Here is a 26301-nt window from a genome sequence, read left to right on the forward strand (position 1 = left end):
GGGGAGAGTATTTTTTATTGATGGGTAACACACATATAGTAAAGTCACATGCATTTTCTCAGAGTGAAACACCCATGTAACCAGTACCCAGATCAAGAAGCAGAATATTACCGGAACCCCAGAAGCCCTGCCATGTCCCTATCTACTAACTACCCTCCTCCTCGAGAGTCACCACTATCCCGACTTCCAACACACTAATTCTGCCAGCATTACAATTTTCTCTAAATGGAATCCCATGGGATGTACTCATTTGTGTCTGGTTTCTTTGACTTCAGTGAGATTCATCTTTGCTGTTACATTTAGTTATAGTTCATTTTTAAAAAAGATTTATTTATGTTCAAGAGGGAGCACGCGCACGCACACACAAGCGGGAGGGGGTACAGCGAGAGGGAGAAAGAACCTTAAGTGACTCTGCACTGAGCATGGGCCCGACACGGGGCTCGATCTTACGACCCTAAGATCATGACCTGAGCCCAAATGACTGTCTCACTCAGGTGCCCTTGGTTCATTCATTCTTATTACAGCATGTATTCCTTGTATTAATATACCACACTTTATTTAGCTACTTTCTGTTGATGGGCATTTGGGTTATTTCCAATTTGGGGCTAATACAAATAGTCTGCCGCCTTGTCTCTGTCCTTACTAAAGTACCAAAAACCCTGGCCTAAACCCCACTCCCACCCCTGGACTTAAACTTTTAGACAAGATGAAGAAATAGGGACTGAATCTGCTTGCCCACCTGAAGCAATTTTTAAAAAATCAGACAAAATATGGGAAACAATGGTTTTTAAGATACCGGACATAAGGTAAAGGACAGTGATTCCTGCGACATGGAAAACAAATGAAGTAAGCCCTCCAATTGCCCCAGCTTACTGCTTTGAAACAATTTCCAGGCCAGGAGACCAGTGTTTCTCAACATTTAATATACATAATGCCCAGAGGTAAAAATCACAACTTAATGGACCAGCTGCAGAGCTTAAGAATCTATTTTTACAAGCATCCCAAATGATTCTAATGCAGGCTAGTGTGAACCACACTACAGTAGACTATAAATTCTCCAGGCTCCAGGAAAATAATGATAAACAGTATGTTTATCTCAATTAAAAAAAAAAAAACCACTGACTAAATAAGAGTAAATAAACATATACAGAGCTCAGAAGGTAAGGTTTGGGGCGCCTGGGTGGCTCAGATGGTTGAGCGTCTGCCTTCAGCTCAGGTCATGATCCCAGGGTCCTGGGATCGAGTTCCGCATCGGGCTCTCTGCTCCTTGGGAGCCTGCTTCTCCCTCTGCCTCTCTCTCTTTGTCTCTCATGAATAAATAAATAAAAATCTTAAAAAAAAAAAAAAGGTAAGGTTTGGTTCAGAGATAAAATTACGGAGCCACAGTTGGTTAAGTGACTGCCTTCGGCTCAGGTCATGATCCTGGAGTCCCTGGATCGAGTCCCGCATCGGGCTCCCTGCTCGGCGGGGAGTCTGCTTCTCCCTCTGACCCTCCCCCCTCTCATGTGCTCTCTCTCTCATTCTCTCTGTCCCAAATAAATAAAATCTTAAAAAAAAAAAATTACGGAGTCATCCAGAGTTTGTTAAATACATTAGCTGTCTCAGGTAGAGCATGCCATTAGCAGGTACCCACAAATCAATGTAACTGATAGAGGGCCAGTAATGGATGAAGGAGACCAGGAGTGAGTAACTCAAGGAGCAGAAAGATAGGAAGAAAGGATTTAGTAAAGAAGGCTTTATTTGGCTAAGCTGTTTTTCTTTTTGAAAGTGTTCAAGGAAGAACAACACTAAATGCAGCTGAGGGAGAAGTCAAGACATGTCCCTGACTGTCCCCTGACTGTGTGGCCTTGGGGACCTTGGAGCACTATGGGCAGGGGGAGGTAAATGAAAACAGGCCAAGAAGTAAATAAATGAGAAGTACAATGTGATAACAGGGAATAAACACTATTGTCTCCTGAAATCTGACCTGAATAAAAGTTACTCTGGCCAGAGGAACTAGATGGAGAAAGGTTTTTCAGTTTAATTTTGGAAAAAAAATTTTTTTTTCTTTAATACTTGAGTATAGAGAGTAAGGGGAACAAGCTAGTCAAAGGTAAAGAGAGAGAAAATTTAAAATAATTAATGGCATGCTAGGACCCACGGTGTGAAGCAGGAGTTAGGAAAATCTGACAAGATTGAAGGTAGGGGGGTGAAGAATTAGAAGAGGTTCTGCCAGTAACGGGTGACAGGGGCTAAATAAAGCAACAAAGCATTCAGATAGCACCGCAGGCTAAGCAGAGATCTGAGACCACGAATGTGTAGTAGTACTCACCCACATGGCTATGTGATTGCCCTCTGCAGGATTTTGAAAGTTGAGAAGCTATAAATTATAAGATGGGTTCAGGATAACAAGGCCGACTGACAGGAGGAAAGGTGAGGGGCAAGATGATGGAGTGATGAACTCTTGAGTTCTGGCTAGATGGAGAACTCGACAAAACAAGAGATAACAGGTGGAGGCCACAACTGTGGATAGGTAGCCTAGGGCAGTTGTTCTCAACTTTGACTGCACAAGAAAATCACCTGGGGAGTTTAAAAAAATCCTGATGCTCAGACCAATTAAATCAGAATGTCTAGGGCTAAGATGTAAGCAAGCAGTATTTTTTTTTTTTTAAAAGGCCTCCCCTGGTGACTTCAAAGTGCAAAGCTGAGAACCATGGACCTAGGAATACTAGATCACTGTAAGAAGAGAAGAACGCAAGAAGGGTGGAAACTCAGGAAGATCAGCAGTTATAGGATGGCTGAAAACAAGGAGGCTGTGAAGGAGCAGTTCAAGTCAGAGAATGGGGAAGAGCTGCAGAAAAGAAGCAGGGGGTCTCTCCATAGTACTCTCAACATGGCCAGTTACCAGAAACTTAAGATTCACAGCAACTGGAGAAAAGTCCCATACAGATACTCTATCCCTGTGGATTACTTCCGGGGTTAATTTTAGGTTATCACTAGCTGTATAGAGCCGCATGCTGGTTTAAAAGCCTGGGCTGGAGCAGATCGCTGGGATTTTTATACCAGCTTCACAGCAAACTGAGTATCCTCGGATAAATTACTTCTTTATCTCATTTTTTAAAAAAGTGTGGACAATTAATACCTACCTCATAAAGCAGTGAGAAATAGATGAGATTAAGCCACAAGGTAAACATTCAATGATAGCTATTACTGTTTTTATTTTTTTTTATTTTTTTTATTTTTTAAAGATTTTATTTATTTGAGACACATAGAGAATGTGATACAGAGAGCATGAGAGGGAGGAGGGTCAGAGGGAGAAGCAGACTCCCTGCCGAGCAGGGAGCCCGATGCGGGACTCGATCCCAGGACTCCAGGATCATGACCTGAGCCGAAGGCAGTCGCTTAACCAACTGAGCCACCCAGGCACCCAGCTATTACTGTTTTTAATTTTAAGGACATTTTCCACTTCTCTGAGTTACCAAGAGATTTAGAAATGTCGAACATTGATGAGGCTTATACACCAGAATGGAAGAACTGGAAATTCATATATTTAAAGATTCTTTCATAGATATTTAAATATTAAGCCATTATGTTGGATTTTTACATTAATTTTTATTTTTTATTTTTTTTAAAGATTTTATTCATTTATTTGACAGAGAGAGACACAGCGAGAGAGGGAACACAAGTAGGGGGAGTGGGAGAGGGAGAAGCAGGCTTCCCGTGGGGCAGGGAGCCCGATGCGGGGCTCGATCCCAGGACCCTGGGATCATGACCTGAGCCGAAGGCAGACGCTTAACCGACTGAGCCACCCAGGCGCCCCTAATTTTTATTTTTTATGAGATTTTGTTTTTAATTAATCTCTATACCCAATGTGGGGCTCAAACTCACAACCCCAAGATCAAGAGTTGCAGGCTCCACAGACTTAGCTAGCTAGGTGCCCCTATGTGGATGTTTCGTCTTACTTTGTTTGAGAGAGAGAGCGAGAGAGCATGAGCACTGGGGGGCAGGGGCAGATAGAGAGGGAGTAAGAGAATCTTAAGCAGGCTCCACGCTCAGCACGGAGCCCAACATGGGGCTGATCTCACCACCCTGAGATCATGACCTGAGCTGAAATCAAGAGTTGGACACTTAACTGACTGAGCCACCCAAGCACTCGGGGTTTTTTAAAACATAAAATCACCCTTGTGTATTAAGAAAGATTAAAGGGGGAAAGGAATCATCAAAAGTCCCAAATCATGGTTAAAACAGAGCAAGTCAAAACATGGCATAAAACACATCTAATGTAAAGTTTAAATTATATGCAGTATATAGGCTAAAGTTATATTCAAAGTTAAAATTATGCTCACTATTTAGGAACCAATTCAAAATCCTACAGAGATCATCCAAAAGCATAGAGGCAATTAAGTACAACAGAGAGGAACATTAAATATCACCAATGATCCATTGAAAGTGGCCTGAGCTCTCCTTTTAAACCACTAGAGAGGTTCTCAACTGGGCAGAGGCACTGCACAGTCCTGGCTTCTCTGAATTCCTCTACCCTCAGAGCCTCACTCAAAATGTGGGATTCCACTGCCACAAGAACCCTTCCCTTGGCTCTGCTAGAGGGAGAGTTCGCCACGCTCAGAGCTGAGGGGAGAAGGCCAGACACGATGAGCAAAGTCACTCCCAGTTACTATGTAATCCAAGCACACTGCCTTCCAGGATGGAGACGTTTTGAGGGATTCCAGAAGAGACTGTTTTGTTGACCATTAAATCACCATGCCCATGGCAGTCCCCAGAGCAAACGCTACAAGGCAGCCTTCTCACCCTAGTCCAGGCCAGGGGGAGGCCCCTCTGCACAACCCCTAACACCGGGTGAGCCCTCAATCCAGTGGTAGCCATGTCCCAGGCTGCAGGCCAAGCAGAACCATAACTGGGGATTTTAATAATCATCTTAGTTCTTTATGAAATAGAATCTCCCCTAACACCTACATCTATTTGATTTTCAGAAATTTGATTTTATTACATTTTCAGGAACACACTGGATATAAAAGGAATGCACGTCCTCTATGTCCGGTCAATGGTTTTGATTTGTTTCATTTTTAAAGGATAAAATGATCCTGGAATGTGAGTGAGCAATGTTGGGGAGACAGAAAGCACAGGAAAATTTCAATGTGTCACTCCTGAGGAATGATTTCTAAATTAAATTCTCTATCAGAAGCTAGTCACTCTGTCACAAAACTCGTAATTAAGGTCCCGTTGCCCTCAAGCGCAGGGGGTTGGAGGTGCTCTCAGCAGGCACCTGCAGGGCTGCATCCGCCAGCAGCAGTAGGACCGGGAGCCGGAGTGCAGGCAGGTACACCATCCATGGGGCTTCCTGAGTAAGTGAAGTCTAAAAGGTTGTGAGGGATGAATCACAGGCAAAAGAGAGAGGCCTTCAGGGTCCTGCTTTCCATTGTGAGCTAGAAGGACATCTATTCAGGGAACACTTCAAAGAGTTCCAAGCAACTGGTAAGAAATATTCAGGGGTTCTGCTGGACTTTATAGCAGCTTTATCTTCGTGAAGCCTAATCGCCTCTCGGCACAAGGGGTTTCAACTTCTGAGCTGATGGAATGGCCTTCTTTCATCTTAGGTGATTTTTATTTCCTAACAGCTCAGTCTCTAAAATTGTTACTCTTTTTCATCATTTTGGCTTACTGTTTCATCCGTCTACTCTTTAGCTCCCCCCCTCTCAAGTTTTTGATTTGCTAGTGTGCACGACTTTAAATGATTTATTTTACTGGTTCATATTCTAATTTCGTTCTGAGCAGGAGGGAAGGAAGCTTGGTGCGAAGGGAAGCTCCCTGGAGAGAGGGCGGGCTGTGCCCCTTCAGTCGGCTGGCAGCAGCCTCTGCAGCAATCCTAATGCAAAGCTACACCTCCCAGAACGGCGGCACAAGGTCCTCACACAAGGCTTGAAGGGAGAATGTGGATTCCTTGAGAGCAAAGTTCACCTTGCTTAACAGCCCCAGATCGTGCTTTTTTATAGTTCTGCTGGGTGGCTCAGTTGAACCAATTTATCTGATTCTCGGAATTTATCTCCTCTGCTCCATGCCACCAAGCTTGTTAATATGTCATGTAAAATGAGGCTGACTGCTGTATCAGCAGGTCCCCTACTTCACAGAGTCCATGCCTGCAATTTCCCATGATTAAAGGCTTCTGTTGTTGTTACTTGTTGACTGTGCCCTGGAAGGCTGTTACCGTGTGTTTATAATCAGTATGTGTCATGACTCATGTTACTTCCATATTGCATCTATCTTTTCAACAACGGTACTGCATCAAGATGAGCTTCTTCAGCAACACAAAGCACACCTCTGGTACAACTTGAACTCTGCAGACACGAGATTCCCCACAAAACACATAATAACCAATACTGAGTTAGCTTTATGGGAAAACACAACCTATTTCCACTGGACAGTACACTTATATACTACAGAATACAAAAGATTCCATTACCATTGAAAACAAGAGATCTTTATTAATTTTACCACACCCTCCCCCCAAAAAACCCCAATTCACTAATCCTTTGGTGACAACAGAGCTGCCCTAGTTGGAAATGGATAGAGCATGGTGTTTTGCTAATAGCAACTAAGTAAGCCAGGCACCCAGCAGAAGCTATGGTTCCAGCACATAGTGCTCAAAAACACAGGAGACCCTCAAACATACCACATGCTCAAACTCTTTTCACATCAAAATGAAACTAATGGGACTATCTCAGTGCTCTTCTACAAAACTGGCTAAAGCAGAATGTGATGTTCAAATTCTTCTGTGTATAAAATAAAATTCTTGGATGGAGGAAAAGTGGGGGGCACTGATGATTTGCACATCAACCAACTCAGGAGAGTACTGGGCTCTGCATCCCCTGAAAGTCAGATCTTAGTGTAAAGATTATTTACGGTCAGATAGGCATTCCCATAGGAAAACCTTGGGGAGGGGATTCAGACTTGTAGGTAAGCATGTTATAAAACCCTGTTTCTATTTTAATGTGCTATTAATTAGAAATAGTGAAATAAAGATTCCATTTGGTCCAATAAATTTCATTAAAGTCCATCACCACTGAAAGCATCCCCAAATCTGACCATCTACCTCAGATCACAAGGGCCAAATGACACTGAACTAAAGACACTGAAAAATCCACCATTACCACTGGAAAAAATTCAAAGTTCGTTCATTCAACCAGCAATAATTGAGTGCCTAGTACACACTGGACATTGAACAGTAAATAAGACACTATCCCTACCCTCAAGATCTTACAATCTAATTGGGAAAAGAGACAACTGAACACATTTACAATCTGGATGGGTAAATTCAAGGCACTAAAGAAGGATATAAGAAGAGGTGCCTGGGATGCCTGAGTGGCTCAGTCGGTTAAGCGTCTGCCTTCCGCTCCAGTCATGATCCCAGAGTCCTGGGATCGAGTCCCACATCCTCTCCCTCTGCCTGCCGCTCCCCCTGCTTGTGCTCTCTCTCCCTCTCTCTCTGACAAATAAATAAATATAATCTTAAAAAAAAAAAAAAGAGGAAGAGGTGCCTAATAATGCAGTAAAAAGCTAAAGCCTAAATAGACTTGAATGAGTAGAAGTAAAACAAAAAGGAAGGGAGGGGAAAAAAAAGGAAGGAAAGAGAATTCTAATACACAGCATATTCAGGGGAACGTCAGTAATTCAATACTGCTGAAGAATTAGGTACAAGGGCTCAGCTCCTAAAGAACTATGCGTGTCTTGTTAAGGAGCCTGAATGTTAACCTAAGTCAATGAGGGAACCATGGTAATATTTTAAGCACATGATCTAAGATTAGTACTCCAGGAGGATAAGGCTACAGTAAGAAAAATAAAGCAGAAAGGGAGCAAGGCTGTTGGTAGAGATACCAGTGAATAGAGACAGTTTCAATAATCTAGAGTAGAGATAAAGGGTACTGCACTCATGATGTAGGAAAATGGTCGGATAATGCATTAACAGAACCATCACTAAATATTAACACTGAATTATAATTGTCATGTTGCTTTTTAGAGTTATCACACTGTCACCCAATTCGGTGTCTTCCCAGGCTCAGGTTAAAGAGGCTCAACTGCCTCATTCATTCTCCCAAAAGTGGTCCTGGCAGCAATGACCCTAACTGATCAACACATGACCAAAGTTCAAGAGCATCCTCAGAACTGAACCCAGAAAAGAAGCTCTTGATTTATAATCCCACTAGGGCTCAGAACACCAATGTATTAAGGAATTTAAGGCAAAGATCATACTATCTAAAAATATTATTTGAAATGCTAAAATTTACATTAAAAACAATTAGTTTTTGACAGGATGTTCACAGACATCCTGATACAATGAGTATTTAAATTCCACTCAAAAGCTATGCAGCAGGTATAAAAGTTGCTGTGCTAAAAAGGTTTGAAAAGGTAGAAGGAACTTGAAAGGAAACTCCAGGGAAAGACCTCTGCTTTACTAGAGGGCAGTTAATATTTACAGATACAAGAAGTTATTTTCACACTAGCCTGGCACCTCCAGTCACTTAAAAGATAAAGCCTAGCACTGAACATTAGAACTTCACAAACAGAGGACAAAATATAATAATCCAAGGAGAGGGAGAAGGGAAAAAAAAGGGAGATGGAGGGAAAAAGGCAAGATGCCTCACTCAGATACTCTTATAATCCAGCAATATGGCTCCTAAGGGCTAAAAAGAGAAGAAAGTGACTGGTTCCAGACTTTGTAGGATTTCACCGCAGCTCCCAAACTATCAAACCACACTAGCTCTCAAAAAGGAAAAACTCAAAGATCACTTAACCGTTAACTCTGCCCAGCGAGGCTAGACTCATTAGTTTTTTTAGGAAATTAAAAAAAAAAAAAATCTTGGGAATAAGAGCCCTGAATTTTAGTCTCTAATTTGAATATTATCTTGAACATTACAGGCAGTAATCCCACAAAAGTCTGCCATCTAGAACATATTACAAAATAACTAAGCATCAGTTCAATACGAAAACTGGAAAGGAAAGTGCCTCAGTGGGTTGGGCATCCCACTCTTGATTTCGGCTCAGGTCATGATCTCAGGGTAGTGGAATGGAGCCCCACATCGGGCTCTCTGCTCAGCGGGGAGTCTGCTTCTCCCTCTCCCTCTGGCCCCCCACCACCTATGGTCACATGCCCTTGTGTGCATTCTCTCTCTCAAATAAATAAATAAAATTTTAAAAAAATTTAAAAAATGGCTTTCAAGTTTATAAATTATCTCAATTTAAAAAAAATTTTTAAATTAGTTTTTAAAGATTTTATTTATTTATTTGACAGAGAGAGAGAGGGCACAAGTAGGCAAACTGGCAGCCAGAGGGAGAGGGAGAAGCAGGCTCTCCGCTGAGCAGGGAGCCTCACACGGGCTCAATCCCAAGATTGGGATCATGACCTGAGCCGAAGGCAGACACTTAACTGACTGAGCCACCCAGGCGCCCCCTCATTTTTTTTTTTTTTAATTGCAGGCTTATAGGAATTGTGAGACATTTGTGAAGTCTGAATAATCTGAGCAAGAACTGTTCACTGTATTAATCACATTGAGCTCCATTTTTTAAAGTTTATTTATTTATTTATAGTAATCTCTGCACCCAAGGTGGGGCTCAAATTCGCAACCCTGACGTCAAGAGTTGCATGCTCTACCAACTGAGCCAGCCAGGTGCCCCTGAGCTCCATTTTTTAATACAGGCCAATACTTATTAGCTCTGTCTCTTTCTAAGAGGACACAACTCAATAGAACACTGAATCTAAATTAACTAGATACCATTACACACTATATTTAATTTAAAAAAATAACCAATTGGTTTTTAAAAGTTTTATAACTTTTCTTAGCCATTTACTATAATATCTGCATGACTTAAATGCTTTTAACAATTAGGTGTCCATGATTAATCTCTTTAATGTGACAACCAGATAATGGAGCAATATAAGCTTTTGAAATAGGCTCCATTTCCACCAGTTGCAAGCACAAAGTAGGAAAGTTTCAGTATCTGCTTATTTTATGTACACTTTACCTTATTTCAAAAAAGATTTGAGAGACACAGACCATGTATTCAGAAAATATATTGTTCAGAAAATATATTCTTCAATAAAATACAGAACATTAGCACACTATTTTAACCAAAATATTGTTGCCAGTGTTCTTTAGCTTTCCTTGTCAAAATGTTAACAAGTTTGCAATTTCACTAAATAACAGTGGGGGGGTGGGGGGGGAGGGAGCACAAACTGTAGTTCTATGCCTAAAATAACTCATTAAACTGGGAAGTATCTTTATTTCAGTAAGAAAGTAATGAGATCAAACACATAAGTAATTTTGAAGGTGGGACCAGAAGAAAGGAACTTATCCAAAAAAAAGGGTTAAGATTTAATTTATACATAAATTAAGCTGCTGACTATTTGCTCTATGTTGAATTACCCATTTCGGAAAGGTATTCACAAGATTCCTTTAACTAGCTGTTCATTATAATCTGTTATAAACTAATTGCATTTTCTTCATTTCTATTTTCAGGATCCTGTTACTATCAGTCACAAAGGTAACTGGGGCATTAGAAAATAAATACAAAGCCTCTCTATAGTATTTTAACTAAGCTAAGTGTTTGCACTATTCTCAAACACAAAGTATTTAAAGAAAACTCTAAACATAAAATAAATAACTTAAAACAACTGTGGAGTTGTCTCAAGTCTAACAGCACAGGTTACTTGGAATATTAGGCTACATCACTAGTGTTCATTCTAATTAAAGAAGTATGACTTTAGGGCGCCTGGGTGGCTCAGTCGTTAAGCGTCTGCCTTCGGCTCAGGTCATGATCCCAGGGTCCTGGGATGGAGCCCCACATCGGGCTCCCTGCTCCGTGGGAAGCCTGCTTCTCCCTCTCCCACTCCCCCTGCTTGTGTTCCTGCTCTCGCTATCTCTCTCTCTGTCAAATAAATAAAATCTTAAAAAAAAAAAAAGAACTATGACTTTACCATTATGTATATATAATTGAGGGAAGGGGAATATCATAGTCCTATGTTGAAAGAAGTCAAATTCTTCCAAATTGAGCTGTACATTTAATAATTCCAATTTAAGAACAAGATTTAAAAATTGCAGTTATAAAACCAGATTACTTAAGAGTCTTGGAAAAAATGTTAAAATACACCTTTAAGTAAAAATGTGTAAAAGCCAGTAAAGTTTGGAAAAGAATGAGGGGTTTGCCTCACCAGTAATAAGGTAGTAAAACTTCATTAATTAAAACAGTGGATACTAGTACAAGAATAGATCAATGAAACAGCACTGGGAGCCTTGAGACATATGCAAGTATACAGACGAATTTAGTCTATAATAAAGACAGTATTTCAAGACCGTGGAACAATAAAATAGTAATTCACTAAGTGATTTTGGGACAAGTGGCTAAATATTTAGGTGAACCTAAAATTAAGGCTCTGGCTCTCATCATATAATGAAGTAAAACGAGTATATTACAGGATAAAATGTAAAACAAAACAAAAACAAGAAACAACCAACGAAGGGGCGCCTGGGTGGCTTAGTCGTTAAGCATCTGCCTTCAGCTCAGGTCACGATCCCAAGGTCCTGGGATCAAGCCCCACATCAGGCTCCCTGGAGGCCTGCTTCTCCCTCTCCCACTCCCCCTGCTTGTGTTCCCCCTCTCGCTGTGTCCCTCCGTCAAATAAATAAACAAAACCTTAAAAAAAAAAAAAAACGAAGAAAATTCAAATTACTAAAGAAAACCAGACATTAACTATATAATAATTGGAGGACTAGATATAAAATTACACAAGTCAAAAACATTAAAAAAAAAAAAAGCCCTGAGAACCCAAAACACAGGCACACATAATTTTCTCCATGTTAAATATATGAACACAGTTGAAAGACAAAAAAAAAAAAAAGCTAGGGAAAAAACTTCAACTTATCACAGAAGAACAATCTTCATATAAAGATTAACAGAGCAATGGATTGCAGGACAAAGTATTATGAGTATGTAATTTACAACTAGATGTAACTAGCGTATCAATATATGAAAAATGTTCAATGGAACCAGTAATTAAAGGAATGAAAATAAAACAGTGAAGAGCCTGATACTTGGGAAATGGGCACCATTATACATTTTTACCAGGACTATGAATAGATACAACTTTCTATAGGGCAATATGTATCAAAGTTTAAAATGTGCAGACTTCTGGCCCAATAATTCCTCTTTCAGGAATGTAAACTAAGGAAATCCTCTCTCAAAAATATACACATATGAATTCACCACAGTGTTTGTTATCTTGATGAACTGACAACCTAAATGCCAATTAATAACAACAAATACATACTAGTACCTCATAAACAAAAATGCTATGCATCTATTTAAAATGATATAGAGATCATACATTTACTGACATGGAAAAAAATGGTCATGACACTACATGTAAACTCTATGTGAGCAGGCTGGGCAAACCCTGGATGTCCTGTTCTTCAACCTTATTTCCAGCACCTAGAATAGTGCCTTGTACAAAAGAGCTTCCCAGAAAGCATTTACTAAATAGATTAATTTTAAAAGCAAGCTATAGAACAATAATCATAATGTTGACCCCCCCTCCCTTCTATCTCCTCTCTCTACACACACACACACACACATGCCCCCCCACACACACAAACACACACACAAAGACAGTCACAAAAGGTTAGGGAGTTTTGGTTCGTGTGTTTAACTTTCTTCTTTATTCCACTCTGTACTGTCTAAATTCCTTACATAGTAAACATTTTTTATGATTGGAAAAAAGGAACAAAATTGATTTTTAAGAACTCATATATTAAAAATGAACGCCAGAAAGTGTTCAGTGACGACAGTTCACAAACTACAAAAACTAAGATCAGCAATATCCAAGTGGCATTTTCTTTCATCTCCAAAGAAATACTGGTAGGTCTTCTACAATGTAGCATCTTTCTCCAGTACCAGGAAATGCCACCCTATACTAATAAAATGCAGAACTTCCAAAAGAAAAAGCACATTTTTTTCTGTAGTAAAAGGGGGGAGGGGAGCAACAAATTTCTTAAAAGTCCTCCCATCTCCTCTATTAACACATGCCCTCTTCTAGTTGGTGATAAAGATTACTATGTATAGTCTTTTTTTTTTTTTTCAGGCTAAAATGCCAGTGAATCCATCAGAAATGTGCTCTATGCAATTCTTTCATTTCTTTGGAAAAACAGATTTTATTTTAAAGACATTTAAAAAATTGAAATATCAAAACTAGCCACATACCCTCTGTCATTATTCATCCCACCACCCTGTTTTATATTACTCACAGACTTTATCACTACCTGAAATAACCTTATTCGAATTTTTATTATCTGTCTCTCCCTTCTAGAATGTAAGCTCTATGAAGACAGGAATTCTGTCCTTCTCACCACTGTGTCCCCAGTGAATGGCATCTAGTAGGCCTCAAGGAGTATTTGTTGAATAATGAAAAAGGGGTGTGTGTGTGGGGGGGGGAGGGACAAATCTAAGGAAGACTATAAATAAGGAACTGGAAAAAAAGAAAAGAAAACCACAATGAAATGTACAAGCTGACATGACTCAAGGCTATAACGTCAGCCCGGAGGTTTGGTGGACATTTTTCAAGGTGGACAGGTGCTTCACACCTATCTAAAAGCATAGAGCTCTTCCAGGAAGAAGAAAATCCACAGGGAGGTCCCCGGGTAGCTGTGTGCAGCTCCCAGAAGACTGGGAACGATCATCATCATAATAGAAATGTCGTCCAGATCGAGAAAACAACAGCAACAACATACTATACATCTTGGCCCAGATGAAAAATCAAACGAATTCTCGACACAATGAAACCAAGCAAGCAACCTTCCGCCCGACACGTAGAAAGAGCAGTCTCCTTTCCCCTGGCCGTGCAGTCGCCAGCAGCCCAGCAAAATCCCTCACTCATCACTTCCCCCCCTCAAGGACCCCCGCCCCAGCTGGTCCAAGGGGAAAGGGAATGGGGGGCGGGGAACAGTATGAGGATCAGCTTTCTCCACCCCCACCCGAGCCCAATCCTCTCCAAAGCGCAATGCCTCCCACCCACCCACCCCGAGGCCCTGACCCCCGCGCCAACGGCTCCTCCAGCAGCCCCTCACTCACGTGTAGATGATGGCCATGAAATGCATCAGCCACAGCACCAAGAAGAGGACGAACCCGAAGACGGCCATTCCCTCCAAGGCCAGGTCCAGGAGCGCCATCCCCCGGCCTGGCCTGGCCCGCTCCGGCCGCCGCCGCGGACCGCGCTCCCGCAGGAGGACAGGGTGGGCGCCCGGCGCGGGGGCGCAGTAGGGGAGAGGAAGGTGGGGAGAGGAAGGGGCGGAGGGGGTTGGGGACGGAAGGGGCGGGCAGGGCCTGCGCGCCCCGCCCGCGCGCACTCGTTCGCGCTCTGTCCTAGGCGCGCTCGCTGCTGCGGGCGCTGCGGTGGCCGGGCTCCGTGGTCAGAGCGACCGTGGCCCGCGCTCAGGCTCGCCTCTCCACACCCTCGCGGTCGCCGGCCGGACCCTGCGCGCCTGCGCCCCCGATGCCAACGCCCCGCCGCCTCGCCGCCCGGCCCCGGGCCGCACAACTCCGCACCCTGCTCCGCCGCCGCAGCTCCGCGCACTAATCAAAACCGGCGGCCAGCGCTCCGACTCTCCGGCGCGCCCCGCCCCGCCCCCGCCCCCGCCCCCGCCCTTCGGAACGGCGGCGCCCGTCCCTCTAAGGGGTGGTGCGCGCCGCTGCTCCCCGCCCACCCTGCCGCCCTCGCGCCCGCTGCGTCACCGTCACCGTCGGGAGCGCGCCCCTGGGAGGCTTCTGCTGGACGCGAGCCCGCCTTCCCCGCGGGGTCCTGTCTCCCGCCGCGCCTAACCCTCGGCGTTGGGCGGCGGCGCCCGGGGCGGCCAGGACTGCCGCCCTGGGCCGGCCTCCCTCGGCGGTGGCGGCACGTGACCCTGTGTCCGGCTCGAAGGCTGCTTGCCCTCTGCCGGGCTCCAGTGTTTGCGGGCGCCCCAGAGAAACACACGGAGTTGCAGGCGGCCGCCCGAGTTGTCTCGAAATCTAGCTTCCAAAGCTGCGTCTGCAGCTTCTCCGCCCGGTACTGCTCAGAGAGGCTTAGGCCCTCCTCCAGGCCACGTTCCTGGGCGCTTGGCTGTCCCATTGCCTTCCTCCCTCACTGCTTTTAATGCTGTGTTGTCTTGGATCACAGCCGACCCGAGAGCAAAATAATCTTATTCCTCACAGACAGCGTGTAATGTAAAAGAAATTCTCAAACTCGGAATGTAAGGAATCAGTATCAAAGTCCCCTAAGACTACTGTCCAATACTGTAGCCATACGGGGCTATTGAGCGCTTAAAATGTGGCTGGTAGGAATTGAGGCGTCCTGTGCGTCTAAACCATACACCGGATGTCAAAGACCACCTCCTTAATACATTTTACATTGATTACATGTCGAAGCAATATTTTTGATATATTGGGTTAAATTAAAAATTACTAACTTCACTGTTTTTGTTGTTTTACTTTTTAAATGTGGCTAGCTACTAGAAAATTTTAAATTACACATGTGGATAGCACTGCTCTAAAATGTAAAGAAGTGGCACTTTGGACAATAAGTTAACTTAGCCTTTATCTTAATTTTTTTTTTTAAGATTTTATTTATTTATTTGACAGAGAGAGACACAGCCAGAGAGGGAACACAAGCAGGGGGAGTTGGAGAGGGAGAAGCAGGCTTCCCGCCGAGCAGAGAGCCCGATGCGGGGCTCGATGCGGGGCTCGATGCGGGGCTCGATGCGGGGCTCGATGCGGGGCTCGATGCGGGGCTCGATGCGGGGCTCGATCCCAGGACCCTGGGATCATGACCTGAGCCGAAGGCAGACGCTTAATGACTGAGCCACCCAGGCGCCCCAGCCTTTATCTTAATTTTGAATCAGTTCAGAGAGATGTTTTAATCTAGTACTAAATGTTTCTGTTTGTTTCTTTAGCCTAGATGAGTTTATATTGTTTCTTGATTGTTTTATGTTTAGACAATGTTTATTATTTCAAGTGATTTCCTTTTAAATAATCCATGACCTCCCTTGAGAGATTTCAGAATTGAATTCAATTTTGAAAAGAAGTTGGTTATTTTATCCTTGCTATTTATTATGTTTGATATTGATTAAATGAACTACCTTAATCTACAGTTAAATGGTAAACTATAATCAGAGAACCAATTCTGCATTCACTATACTCTGTTTTACTGGGGTAAAGTTCTCTGTACTGAGAACCAATTCTGCATTCACTATACTCTGTTTTACTGGGGTAAAATCAGTAAGAAAGAACAATGTTTACAAATGAAACTTCCATTGTTCAGTTACTGATTAATGAATTAAAGTTATAGCGGGATAGAATACTACCAGCAAAATAACTATAAATGGAAATTTTAAAAACATCACCATTGTAGTTCATTAATTCTAGGATTCATTTTAAAAAGAAAAAGATTTTTTAATTTATTTATTTGAGAGAGAGTGAGAGTGGTGGGAGGGACAGAGGGGGAGAGAGAGAATCTCAAGCAGACTCCGTGATAAGTGCAGAGTCCTACCCCCTACTTGGGGCCTTGATCTCACAACTCTAAAATCATGACCTGAGCCAAAACCAAGAATCTAATGCTTAACCCACTGAGCCACCCAGGTACCCCCAGGACTCACTTTAAAAAACTCTTTAACATGGGGCACCTGAGTGGCTCAGTGGGTTAAGTCCCACTCGGGTTTCAGCTCAGATCATGATCTCAGGTTGTGAGATTGAGCCCCGCCTCCTTAAGATTCTCTCTCCCTCTGCCCCTCCCCCTCTTTAAAAAAACAACACTAACACATTTTAACATTTCTGAAATGTAAATGTATCTCACAGTAACATCTTAACACTAACTGGTAGATGATTTTTTCTTGATCATATGTAAGTAACAGTGCATCTTACAATGAATGCCCTCTTATATTCAATGAACTATATTAGTTGGTCAATTAAAGCATTTTGTTATATTCTGCTTTTCTCCAAAATGTTTTTTTGGAACCTTACAACAAAAGATTTTATATAGTATGAACAATAACATGGAAAATGAGGCCAAGAAAAGTGAAAGAAGCACATATTCTTAAGAACAGAATTGGTATAATTGAGTATAATCAGTAGATTAAAGATCAGCTATGTTGTACATAGGCCTAGTTAAACTTGGTCTTGTCCAAACCATTCTATAGTATCTATAGAATATTAGAATTACATATTCTAAAATGAATATGCATGAATATGTAATCCTAACATTAGAATATATAATCCTAACATTCTATAGATACTGTAAAAGTGTATATTTCTTCCACGTAGCACAGGAACATAGGAATCTAGCAAAGACCCTGTCCACTGATCTTACTTTTTGGCAGTTAACTTTTTTTTTTTGGTTGTCTAAAGGGCCCTCCTCTCTTTCAGAAAACCAGTTTTCACCAAGGTCAGGGCTTCAGATGCTTTCCAGGGACAATCCAGTAGCATTAGCGTATATTAGAATTCATACAGTTTGAGGAGCAATATTTTCAGAGACAAACAAAATCCAAATTTCACTGTCATTTAATGGCCCTAGATATTTTAGTTTATAAAACCTTAACAAGAAAAGAATTCAAAATATCTGGTTCAAACCAAGTAGTTAGAACACATTTTTGGCTTGAACCAAACCCAAACCAAAATATTTAGCTGACTCAAAACTGAAACTGAAATGAAATTGTATTGGTTCTAGCCCAATGTCCCAGAAAAGATAGGGCAGAAGGCTGGGAGAACACAGGTACATAAGTTACTCCAGAGAAACAAAACAATTTATCTTTGGCATGTTGATACTCTTAGTTACATTATGCCCCAACTGCCTGTATTTAAAAGTTAGTGTTACATTTTTTAAAGTTACATTTTCAACAATCAGGATTCCTGATTTGGGTTGTGTCTAAGAAAAACATCATCTTTGGTAAGATTCTAGGTAAGTTTAAAATGTGGCACTGAAAGGCTATGCAGAGAAAAAAAGACAAATTACGCCAGATGATTATAAATATTTGTCTTTGAAAAATGAAATGTGTTGGGCGGGGCGCCTGGGTGGCTCAGTTGGTTAAGCGACTGCCTTCGGCTCAGGTCATGATTCCAGAGTCCCAGGATCGAGTCCCTCATCCGGCTCCCTGCTCAGCAGGGAGTCTGCTTCTCCCTCTGACCCTCCCCCCTCTCATGCTCTCTCTCTCTCTCATTCTCTCTCTCAAATAAACAAAATATTAAAAAAAAAAAAAAGAAACTTATTAAAAAAAAAAAAAGAAAGAAATGTGTTGGGCGCCTGGGTGGCTCAGATGGTTAAGCGTCTGCCTTTGGCTCAGGTCATGATCCCAGGGTCCTGGGATTGAGTCCCACATCGGGTTCCCTGCTCCTTGGGAGCCTGCTTCTCCCTCTGCCTCTCTCTCTGTCTCTCATGAATAAATAAATAAAATCTTTAAAAAAAAAAAGAAAAAGAAAAATGAAATGTGTTAATATTTTTTACCTGCCTTTTTATGTTGTTGATTTCCTATAATGGGCATTATTGTTTTTATGGTGAAAAATGGCCATTTTTCTATGTTGCAAAGGAGTTAATAAAAACCAAGTAGAAATTTTTCATAACTTTTCTTCAAATTATGAGTGGTACAGTCACTTTGGAAGATAGTTTGGCAGTTACTTACAAAACTAAACATACTCTTACCATACGATCCAGCAATCACATCCTTGGTATTTACCCAAATGAGTTGAAAACATGTCCACACAAAAACCTGCATACAGATGTTTATAAGAGCTTAAATCATAATTGACAAAACGTGGAAGCAACCATGTCCTTCAGTAGATGAACGGATAAATAAACTGTGGTATGCCCAAACAATGGAATATTATTCAGCACCAAGAAGAAATGAGCTATCAAGCCATGAAAGACTTGGAGGAAGCTTGAATGTATATGACTAAGTGAAAGACTCTTTCCCACTATATGACATTCTGGGAAAGGCAAAACTATGGAGACAGTAAAAAGATCAGTGGTTGTCCAGGGAGGAGGCAAGGGATGAATAGGCAGATCACAGAGGATTTTTAGAGCAGTGAAACTATCCTGTACAATACTATAATGGTGGATACACGTATTATACATTTGTCAAAACCCATAGAATTTACAACACCAAGAGTGAATTCTAATATAAACTGTGGACTTTGGGTGATAACAATGTGTCAGTGGAGGTTCATCAGCTATAACAAATGCACCATTCTGGTGGAGATGTTGATAGTGGGGGAGACTGTGCATGTGTTGGGGCAGAAATTATGGAGAACTGTCTGTAATTTCTGCTCAATTTTGTGGTAAGCCTAAAAATCCAGAAAATAAAGTCTATCTTTTAAAAATAAGTACTTCACTCAAAAATATATATATTGAAAATGTTGTCTGGATTAGTGAGATAAACTAGTTTGTCATCAGATACTAGGGCTTTGCACCTTCTAGGCACTCAAATATTTGTTGAACAAATGAATAATCTACTTTGAGAGAAGTCACTGGAAAAACTGCTCATCTTTCTCCTTTGTTTGCAAATACTTTAAAAATATTTTTTCTTTGTGGAAAAAAATAAACATGTACACATTAACTACCATAACCCCTCCTTCCTATTATACAATTAGATCACAGAGTGAGAGTAACTACACATTAGTTTGCCTAATCACAACCTGAAGACCTGCTCCAACGCCCATGCTCTACTTGACAGTCAACAGCATGATTTTTATGTCAGCATTGGACATATTTTCCATCTTTGTCATTATTATAAAGAAACTTTCATATAAACATTTTTAAAATCACAGTTCAGTTCCCTATGGTTAATGTGTTATTTTTAAAAGACAGGTATACTATAAATTTTCAGCCCTATAAAAAAACTTTTTAAAAATAAGATTAAGCAAAACAAGGTGATGGATCCTCCAGAAATTGAGTAAATCTGAAGTTTTAAAAACAAAGTTAGAATCAATTGATTTGAAATTTGTGGTGCTAATGCCAAAAGAAACAATTTAATTCTTGTTCTTTCTTTTTTCTGTAAGCATGTTTGCAATTAGTTAGAAAAATGCCTTATCTACTTATTAGCTCAGGTGCTTAACTTAATGTTGGTTTTGTTACCCATGAAACAAGTAGGAACAAATCCTAAGATACTGTGTAATATTACTGTAAATAGCCTTCAAATGCACAAAGGTTCCAGGCAAACTCAGTTCAGGGCCTGATCCTGACAATCCACAGGTAGAGTGTGTTTGTATGTATGGGTGTGGTCCAGGGGAGTGCCTGGAGTTCACTAGAGTTCATTTCATTCACAGGTGTTTTGCTAACTCAGACCCAAATGACTAATTAAAAAGATTTACCTCATACTCATTTTTCTTTTCAAATTTCACATTTAATTTATTTTAATCCATAGTGTGCTAGTGTGCTAGGTTGAAGCACTAATGTTTATTCTTAAAGGAAGCTAAATTTAAGGGGTGCCTGGGTGGCTCAGTCGTTAAGCGTCTGCCTTCAGCTCAGGTCACGATCCCAGGGTCCTGGGCTCGAGCCCCACATCTGGCTCCCTGCTCAGCGGGAAGCCTGCTTCTCCCTTTCCCACTCCCCCTGCTTGTGTTCCTTCTCTCGCTGTCTCTCTCTCTATTGAAAAATAAATAAAATCTTTTTTTTAAAAAAAGGAAGCTAAATTTAAAATATTTGCAAATATGTCTCATATAAATGTCAACTTTTCTTTTTCAAAATGTTTTAAAAATTGCTTTTAATTTTTTTTTAATTTTTAAAAAATTTATTGATTTATTTTCTTTAGATTTTTTAAAAAAGATTTTATTTATGTATTTGACTGAGAGAGAGAACACAAGTAGGCAGAGCAGCAGGCAGAGAGAGAGGGAGAAGCAGGCTCCCCACTGAGCAGGGAGCCTGAGATCCCAGGACCCTGGGATCATGACCTGAGCCGAAGGCAGACGCTTAACCGACTGAGCCACCCAGGTGCCCCAAGATTTTTTGTTTGTTTTTAAAGTAATCTCTACCCCCAATGTGGGGCTTGAACTCATGACAATGAGATCAAGAATTGCATGCCCCACTGGCTGAGCCAGCCAGGTGCCCCTAAAATCGCTTTCTTTTTAGATAGACTCAATTCATTTATTAAAGTTTATAATGTTAAAAACTTACCTAAGCTGTGTGTGTGTGTGTAAAAAAACTTGGTAGTTTATTGAAATAGACACTTTTACTGAACTGAGGATGATACTCTAATATTCACTGAACACAAGAACATAAATTATATACCAGTGAGTTTTTGAAATATTAACTTGATTTTCACAAAAGTCATGAAATATACAATTAGAAGCCAAAAGATTAAGTTAGCTACCCAAGTGACACACCTGATAAGTGAGGGAGCTGGAGTTTGGACCTTCAAAGCCAATACTCTTTGTATAAGCAAGTAAAATATTAAGTTATTTTAAACAATATATAGTGGATGATCAATCCTCAGTTCAGACTGCAAAGTAGATTTTTGTTTAGCATTATTTAGTTTGGAAACCAATGTTCTGTATAGGTCAATTTCACCATCAGAGATGTAGGAAAATATATTAAGAATAGATCATATATTTTATGCTGATACACGGGCAATTTAAACATCTTGCTCTTTTACCACATTTTTTGCTTCAGTTAAGAGGAATTTCATAAAATATGCTGTCATTTCAGAACAATTCATCTAAGGAGAGTAAACAACAAGTAGAAGAATTAAAAAGAACAGTTTTTTTTTCGTAAGTGCTTTCTTCCCATAAAATAATTCAGGGAAATGCCAATCAAATCTGCTTCTTCTGGTAGTTATTTCATTTATTATATTTATTCATTTATTATTATTATATATTAACAATATAATTCAAGTGTGAATTTGACTTTTACTAAGTAGCAAAGGCTGTTGAGATAACCTGTATCACCTGAGCTTAGGATCTCTACAAAATACCTTTTATCTTAAGAATGCTTTGTTTTAGGATTCAGTATAGACTATCAGTTAAGCACATCCACTGTGTCTGAGTTTGAATCCCAGTTCTACCATTTACTAGCTACATGTTGTGGGGATTAAAGTACATATTTTAAATATTCAGAACAGTTTCAAGCACATGTAAATTCTATGAAAAGTTTTATTACCATTCCTTAATAGAGTTCATTCATTCTAATTTCATCTAGATCACTTGTTTTCTCCACTTCTCCCTCTGTTTTTACCTATAGAAAATAAAATTATACTTACAAGGATTTTTTTTTAGCAAATCAGTCTATCTGTAATAGAAGCATATAACATTCTACAAGTCTTGCATTTTACACAAATAAGAATATCCTATAGATCTCATTTTCTTGCCAACATAACTGGTTTAGTCAATCAGAAACAAGTGCAATTAGATGACAATTGTATGGAATAGGAAAAATATAATTAAATAGTAAAAAGCAAACAAAGATACTTTTTTTAAAGATTTTATTTATTTATTCATGAGAGACAGAGAGAGAGGCAGAGGCAGAGGGAGAAGCAGGCTCCCTGCCGAACAGGGAGCCTGATGTGGGACTCTATCCCAGGACCCCGGGATCATGACCTGAGCTGAAGGCAGATGCTTAACAGACTGAGCGACCCAGGTGCCCACAAAGATACTTTTATTCCATGAATAAATTCCTTTTATTTCAGGCCTTGAAATATAATATTATACCAAGCAAAGAATAAGATTAAAAAGGTATTTAGATAGGGTGCCTGGGTGGCTCAGATGGTTAAGCGTCAGCCTTCGGCTCAGGTCATAATCCCAGGGTCCTGGGATCGAGTCCCTCATCGGGCTCCCTGCACCGCGGGGAAGCCTGCTTCTCCCTCTCCCACTCCCCCTGCTTGTGTTCCCTCTCTCGCTAGGTCTCTCTCTGTCAAATAAATAAATAAAATCTTTAAAAATAAAAAAATAAAAAAATAAAATAAAAAAAGGTATTTAGATATACAGGGGGCCTTCTGACATGTAAGAAACAGTGATATTGAATAAGTGTTCATAATATTTGCTGTAATAAATAACTTTAAAATATTCAGAATAAAATGCATCAGGCTATCAGGATTGACAGAGGCAAAGCTTCTAGAGTCTAGTTTACATGACAATATATATACATGTTTTATTGTGGTTTTTTTTTTTGGTTTGTTTTATTTTGTTTTTTTAGCTCAGACTTGGTTTTAAAAAAAAAAAAGATTACAACAGGGCACCTGGATGGCTCAGTCAGTTAAGCATCTGCCTTCGGCTCAGGTCATAATCCCAGGGTCCTGGGATGGAGCCCCACATGGGGCTCCCTGCTCATCGGGGAGCCTGCTTCTCCCTCTCCCTCTGCCTCTCCCCCTGCTTGTGCACTTCTCTCACTCCGTATCAAATAAATAAATAAATAGATCTTAAAAAAAAAAGATTATAACATTTGCATAGTTCCAAACTAAGAATGAATTTGTGAAGATAAGCCCTCCATCTAGCCTAACAATTTTATGGTTCAAAAATCCTATCAAATTGGGGCGCCTGGGTGGCTCAGTTGGTTAAGCGACTGCCTTCGGCTCAGGTCATGATCCCAGAGTCCCTGGATCGAGTCCCACATGGGGCTCCCTGCTCGGCAGGGAGTCTGCTTCTCCCTCTGACCCTCCCCCCTCTCATGTGATTTCTCTCTCTCTCTCATTCTCTCTCAAATAAAATTTAAAAAAAAAATCCTATCAGATTATTTTTAAACCTTTATTTTTTTGTGGGCATAAATTTGAAGTGTTATCTCAAGTGTGAAGAAGCATGAAACAGCCCATTGTGCAATTCCAGGAAATAGAAACAACTACTGGGGCCTTTTCCATACTAAGCTCATCCCTAAATTCAATAGCCCATTGTAATTATTTTGTAATCATTTGGGTTTGGGAGACATCATTAAGGGCCAGTCACTGTACAATGGAAAATACTGAGCAAAATTATATGAACAAGACTGTTCAGATAACAAGGTAAACAAATGGCTTTCCTAATCAGGTATTTCTTTTCCTTTATTCCTCAACAAATTTCAAAAGAAACTATGTTCCAGGAGAACATTGTTCTCATGCTTTGGATACAAAGTTAAAATTGATGTAATCATTTTTTTTCCAGAAGTTTGCAGTTGACTATGGAAGATAAACATCAAAACATATCATTGTATGCAACGTTATAAGTGTTGATAAAGAGGTGTGAGGAAAATTGTTTGGGATTGGGAATGATTATTTTAATTTAGTAAAGTCTAGAAAGACTTCATGGAGAAGTCCTGGGTCCTGGGTCCTGAAGAAAGAGTAAGAGATTACCAGGTAAAGTGAGAGGAAAGCAAGATGTTTTGTGTGGTTCCTTTGTGACTCCAGGTATTTTAAACAACTGAATAATCTGAGGGAGCATGCTGGGAGTCAGCCAGAAAACAGTTTGAATGGACACAATCTGAGAAACAGTTGGCCTTGGTTAACTAAGAATTTAATTGATATGTAATTGAAAATCCAGTTATAGAGAATGTGACCGTATAAATGATTGTCTGTCTAAATCAGGACGCTTTTGTGAAAGCAAGGGGGCACTATTACCAATCAGGCTAGGAGAATTGGTGTAAACTGAGACTGTCTTTGGCAAATTAGTCATGTGGCCACATACAGTTTAAAAGACACAGGAGTCAGCCAAGGCTCCATTAGGGCTCTTCCTCCATTTTTCTGTGATAGTCTTGGCTTTCTCCTTCTCAACATGTCAGTTCTATCTTCCAGCTGACGTCTCTCATGGTTGTAAGATGGCAGCTAACAGTTACCTGTCCCTCATAGTTTTCCCTTCACATGCAAGAAGAAAGAAAATGTGTTAGTTATTCAAACCCACCTAACAAAACCCCTTGATGCCACTCATTAACTGGCTTAAGCTATGGCAAGAAGACTAGAATGGTCAAATCAGGACCCACTGAAGCTGGTAGTAAGGATAATCACACCCAAACTGCATAGCAGCTGTGTAATGAATGGGCGGAAATAGAACTGGAGAGATAACCACAATACCCACTACAGAGTTTTTCTCAAACAATGGAAAATTTCTAGAAAGTCTTAAATATGAAAGATCCCATTTAACCTCTTTCAGCTTTTATTATTTTTTATTACACTTTTATTGAGATGTAGTCACATAAAATTCACTCTGTCAAAGATTACAGCATTATTCATAATAGCCAAAAAAAATGAAAACAACCTAAATCCAACTCAACTGATAAAAGGATAAATAACATGTAGTATATCCATATGATGGAATATTACGCAGCTATAAAAAGGAACAAAGTACTGAAAAACACTACAGTGTGGATAAACCTTGAAAACATTATGCTATGAAAGAAGACAGTCACAAACTGCATAATTTTATTTTAATGAAATAGCCAGAATAGGAAAAATCTATAGAGACAGAAATTAAATTAGTGGTTACCATGGGCTGGAGGGAGAGGGAAATGGGAAATGGCTTCTAATGGGTCTGCGGTTTCTTTTTGCAGTGATGAAAATGTCCTGAACTTAGGTAGTAATGGTTGCACAACTCTGTGAATATACTAAAAATCATTGAATTGAAATCACATTTAGACCATAGAAACAACATTAGCCATTAAGGAAATGCAAATCAGAACTATAATGAAATACCATTTCACACTTACTAATATAGCTATAACAAGTTTTGGTGAGGATGTGGGAAAATGGAAACTCACATATATTGCTGGTGAGATTGTAAAATGGTAGAGCCACATTAGGAAAAAGTCTGACAGATCCTCAAAAAGTTCAAGTTACCACAAAACTCAGCACTCCTATGTTTGTATCCAAGAGAAATAAAAATATATGTCTACACAAAAATCTTTCAACTTGAATGTTTGTGACCCCCCTAAAATGCATATGTTGAAATCCTAACCTCCAAAGATGACATTATTAAGAAGTGGAGCCTTTGGGAGGGGAGTAGGGCATGAAAATGAAGCCTTCATGAATAGGAAGATTACTGTTCTTTTAAAAGAGATCCTACAATGGTCCTCAGCCTCTTCCATTATGTGAGGGCACAGTCAAAAGATGCTGGCTATGAACCATGAAGAGGGTTCCCAACAGGACACAACCATGTTGGCATCTTGATCTTGGACTTCCCAGCCTCCACAACTATGAGAAATAATTTTCTATTGTTTATAAGTCACCCAGTCTGTATATTTTGTTTTAGCAGCCTGAATGGACTAAGACAGATGGTGAACATATTTTCATGTGTTTATTGGCTATTTATATATATTCTTTGAAGAAATGTCTATTAAAATCCCTTGTTGAT

The 26301-nt window shown here is 40.3% G+C and overlaps 1 protein-coding gene across 1 annotated transcript in view; it reads right to left on the reverse strand.

The window, feature by feature from the left end:
- Window positions 1-14610, reverse strand: part of UGCG (UDP-glucose ceramide glucosyltransferase) — a 39527-nt gene extending 24917 nt beyond the window's left edge. The window contains exon 1 of the mRNA XM_035016062.1: window positions 14110-14610. Within this exon, the coding sequence (XP_034871953.1) occupies window positions 14110-14207 (98 nt within the window). The 5' untranslated portion in view covers window positions 14208-14610. The remainder of the gene's footprint in view (window positions 1-14109) is intronic.
- Window positions 14611-26301: the final 11691 nt, after the last annotated feature.

This window comes from Mirounga leonina, unplaced genomic scaffold (genome assembly GCF_011800145.1).
Source record: "Mirounga leonina isolate KUSES-001 unplaced genomic scaffold, KU_Mleo_1.0 Mir_170, whole genome shotgun sequence".
Lineage (NCBI taxonomy): Eukaryota > Metazoa > Chordata > Mammalia > Carnivora > Phocidae > Mirounga > Mirounga leonina.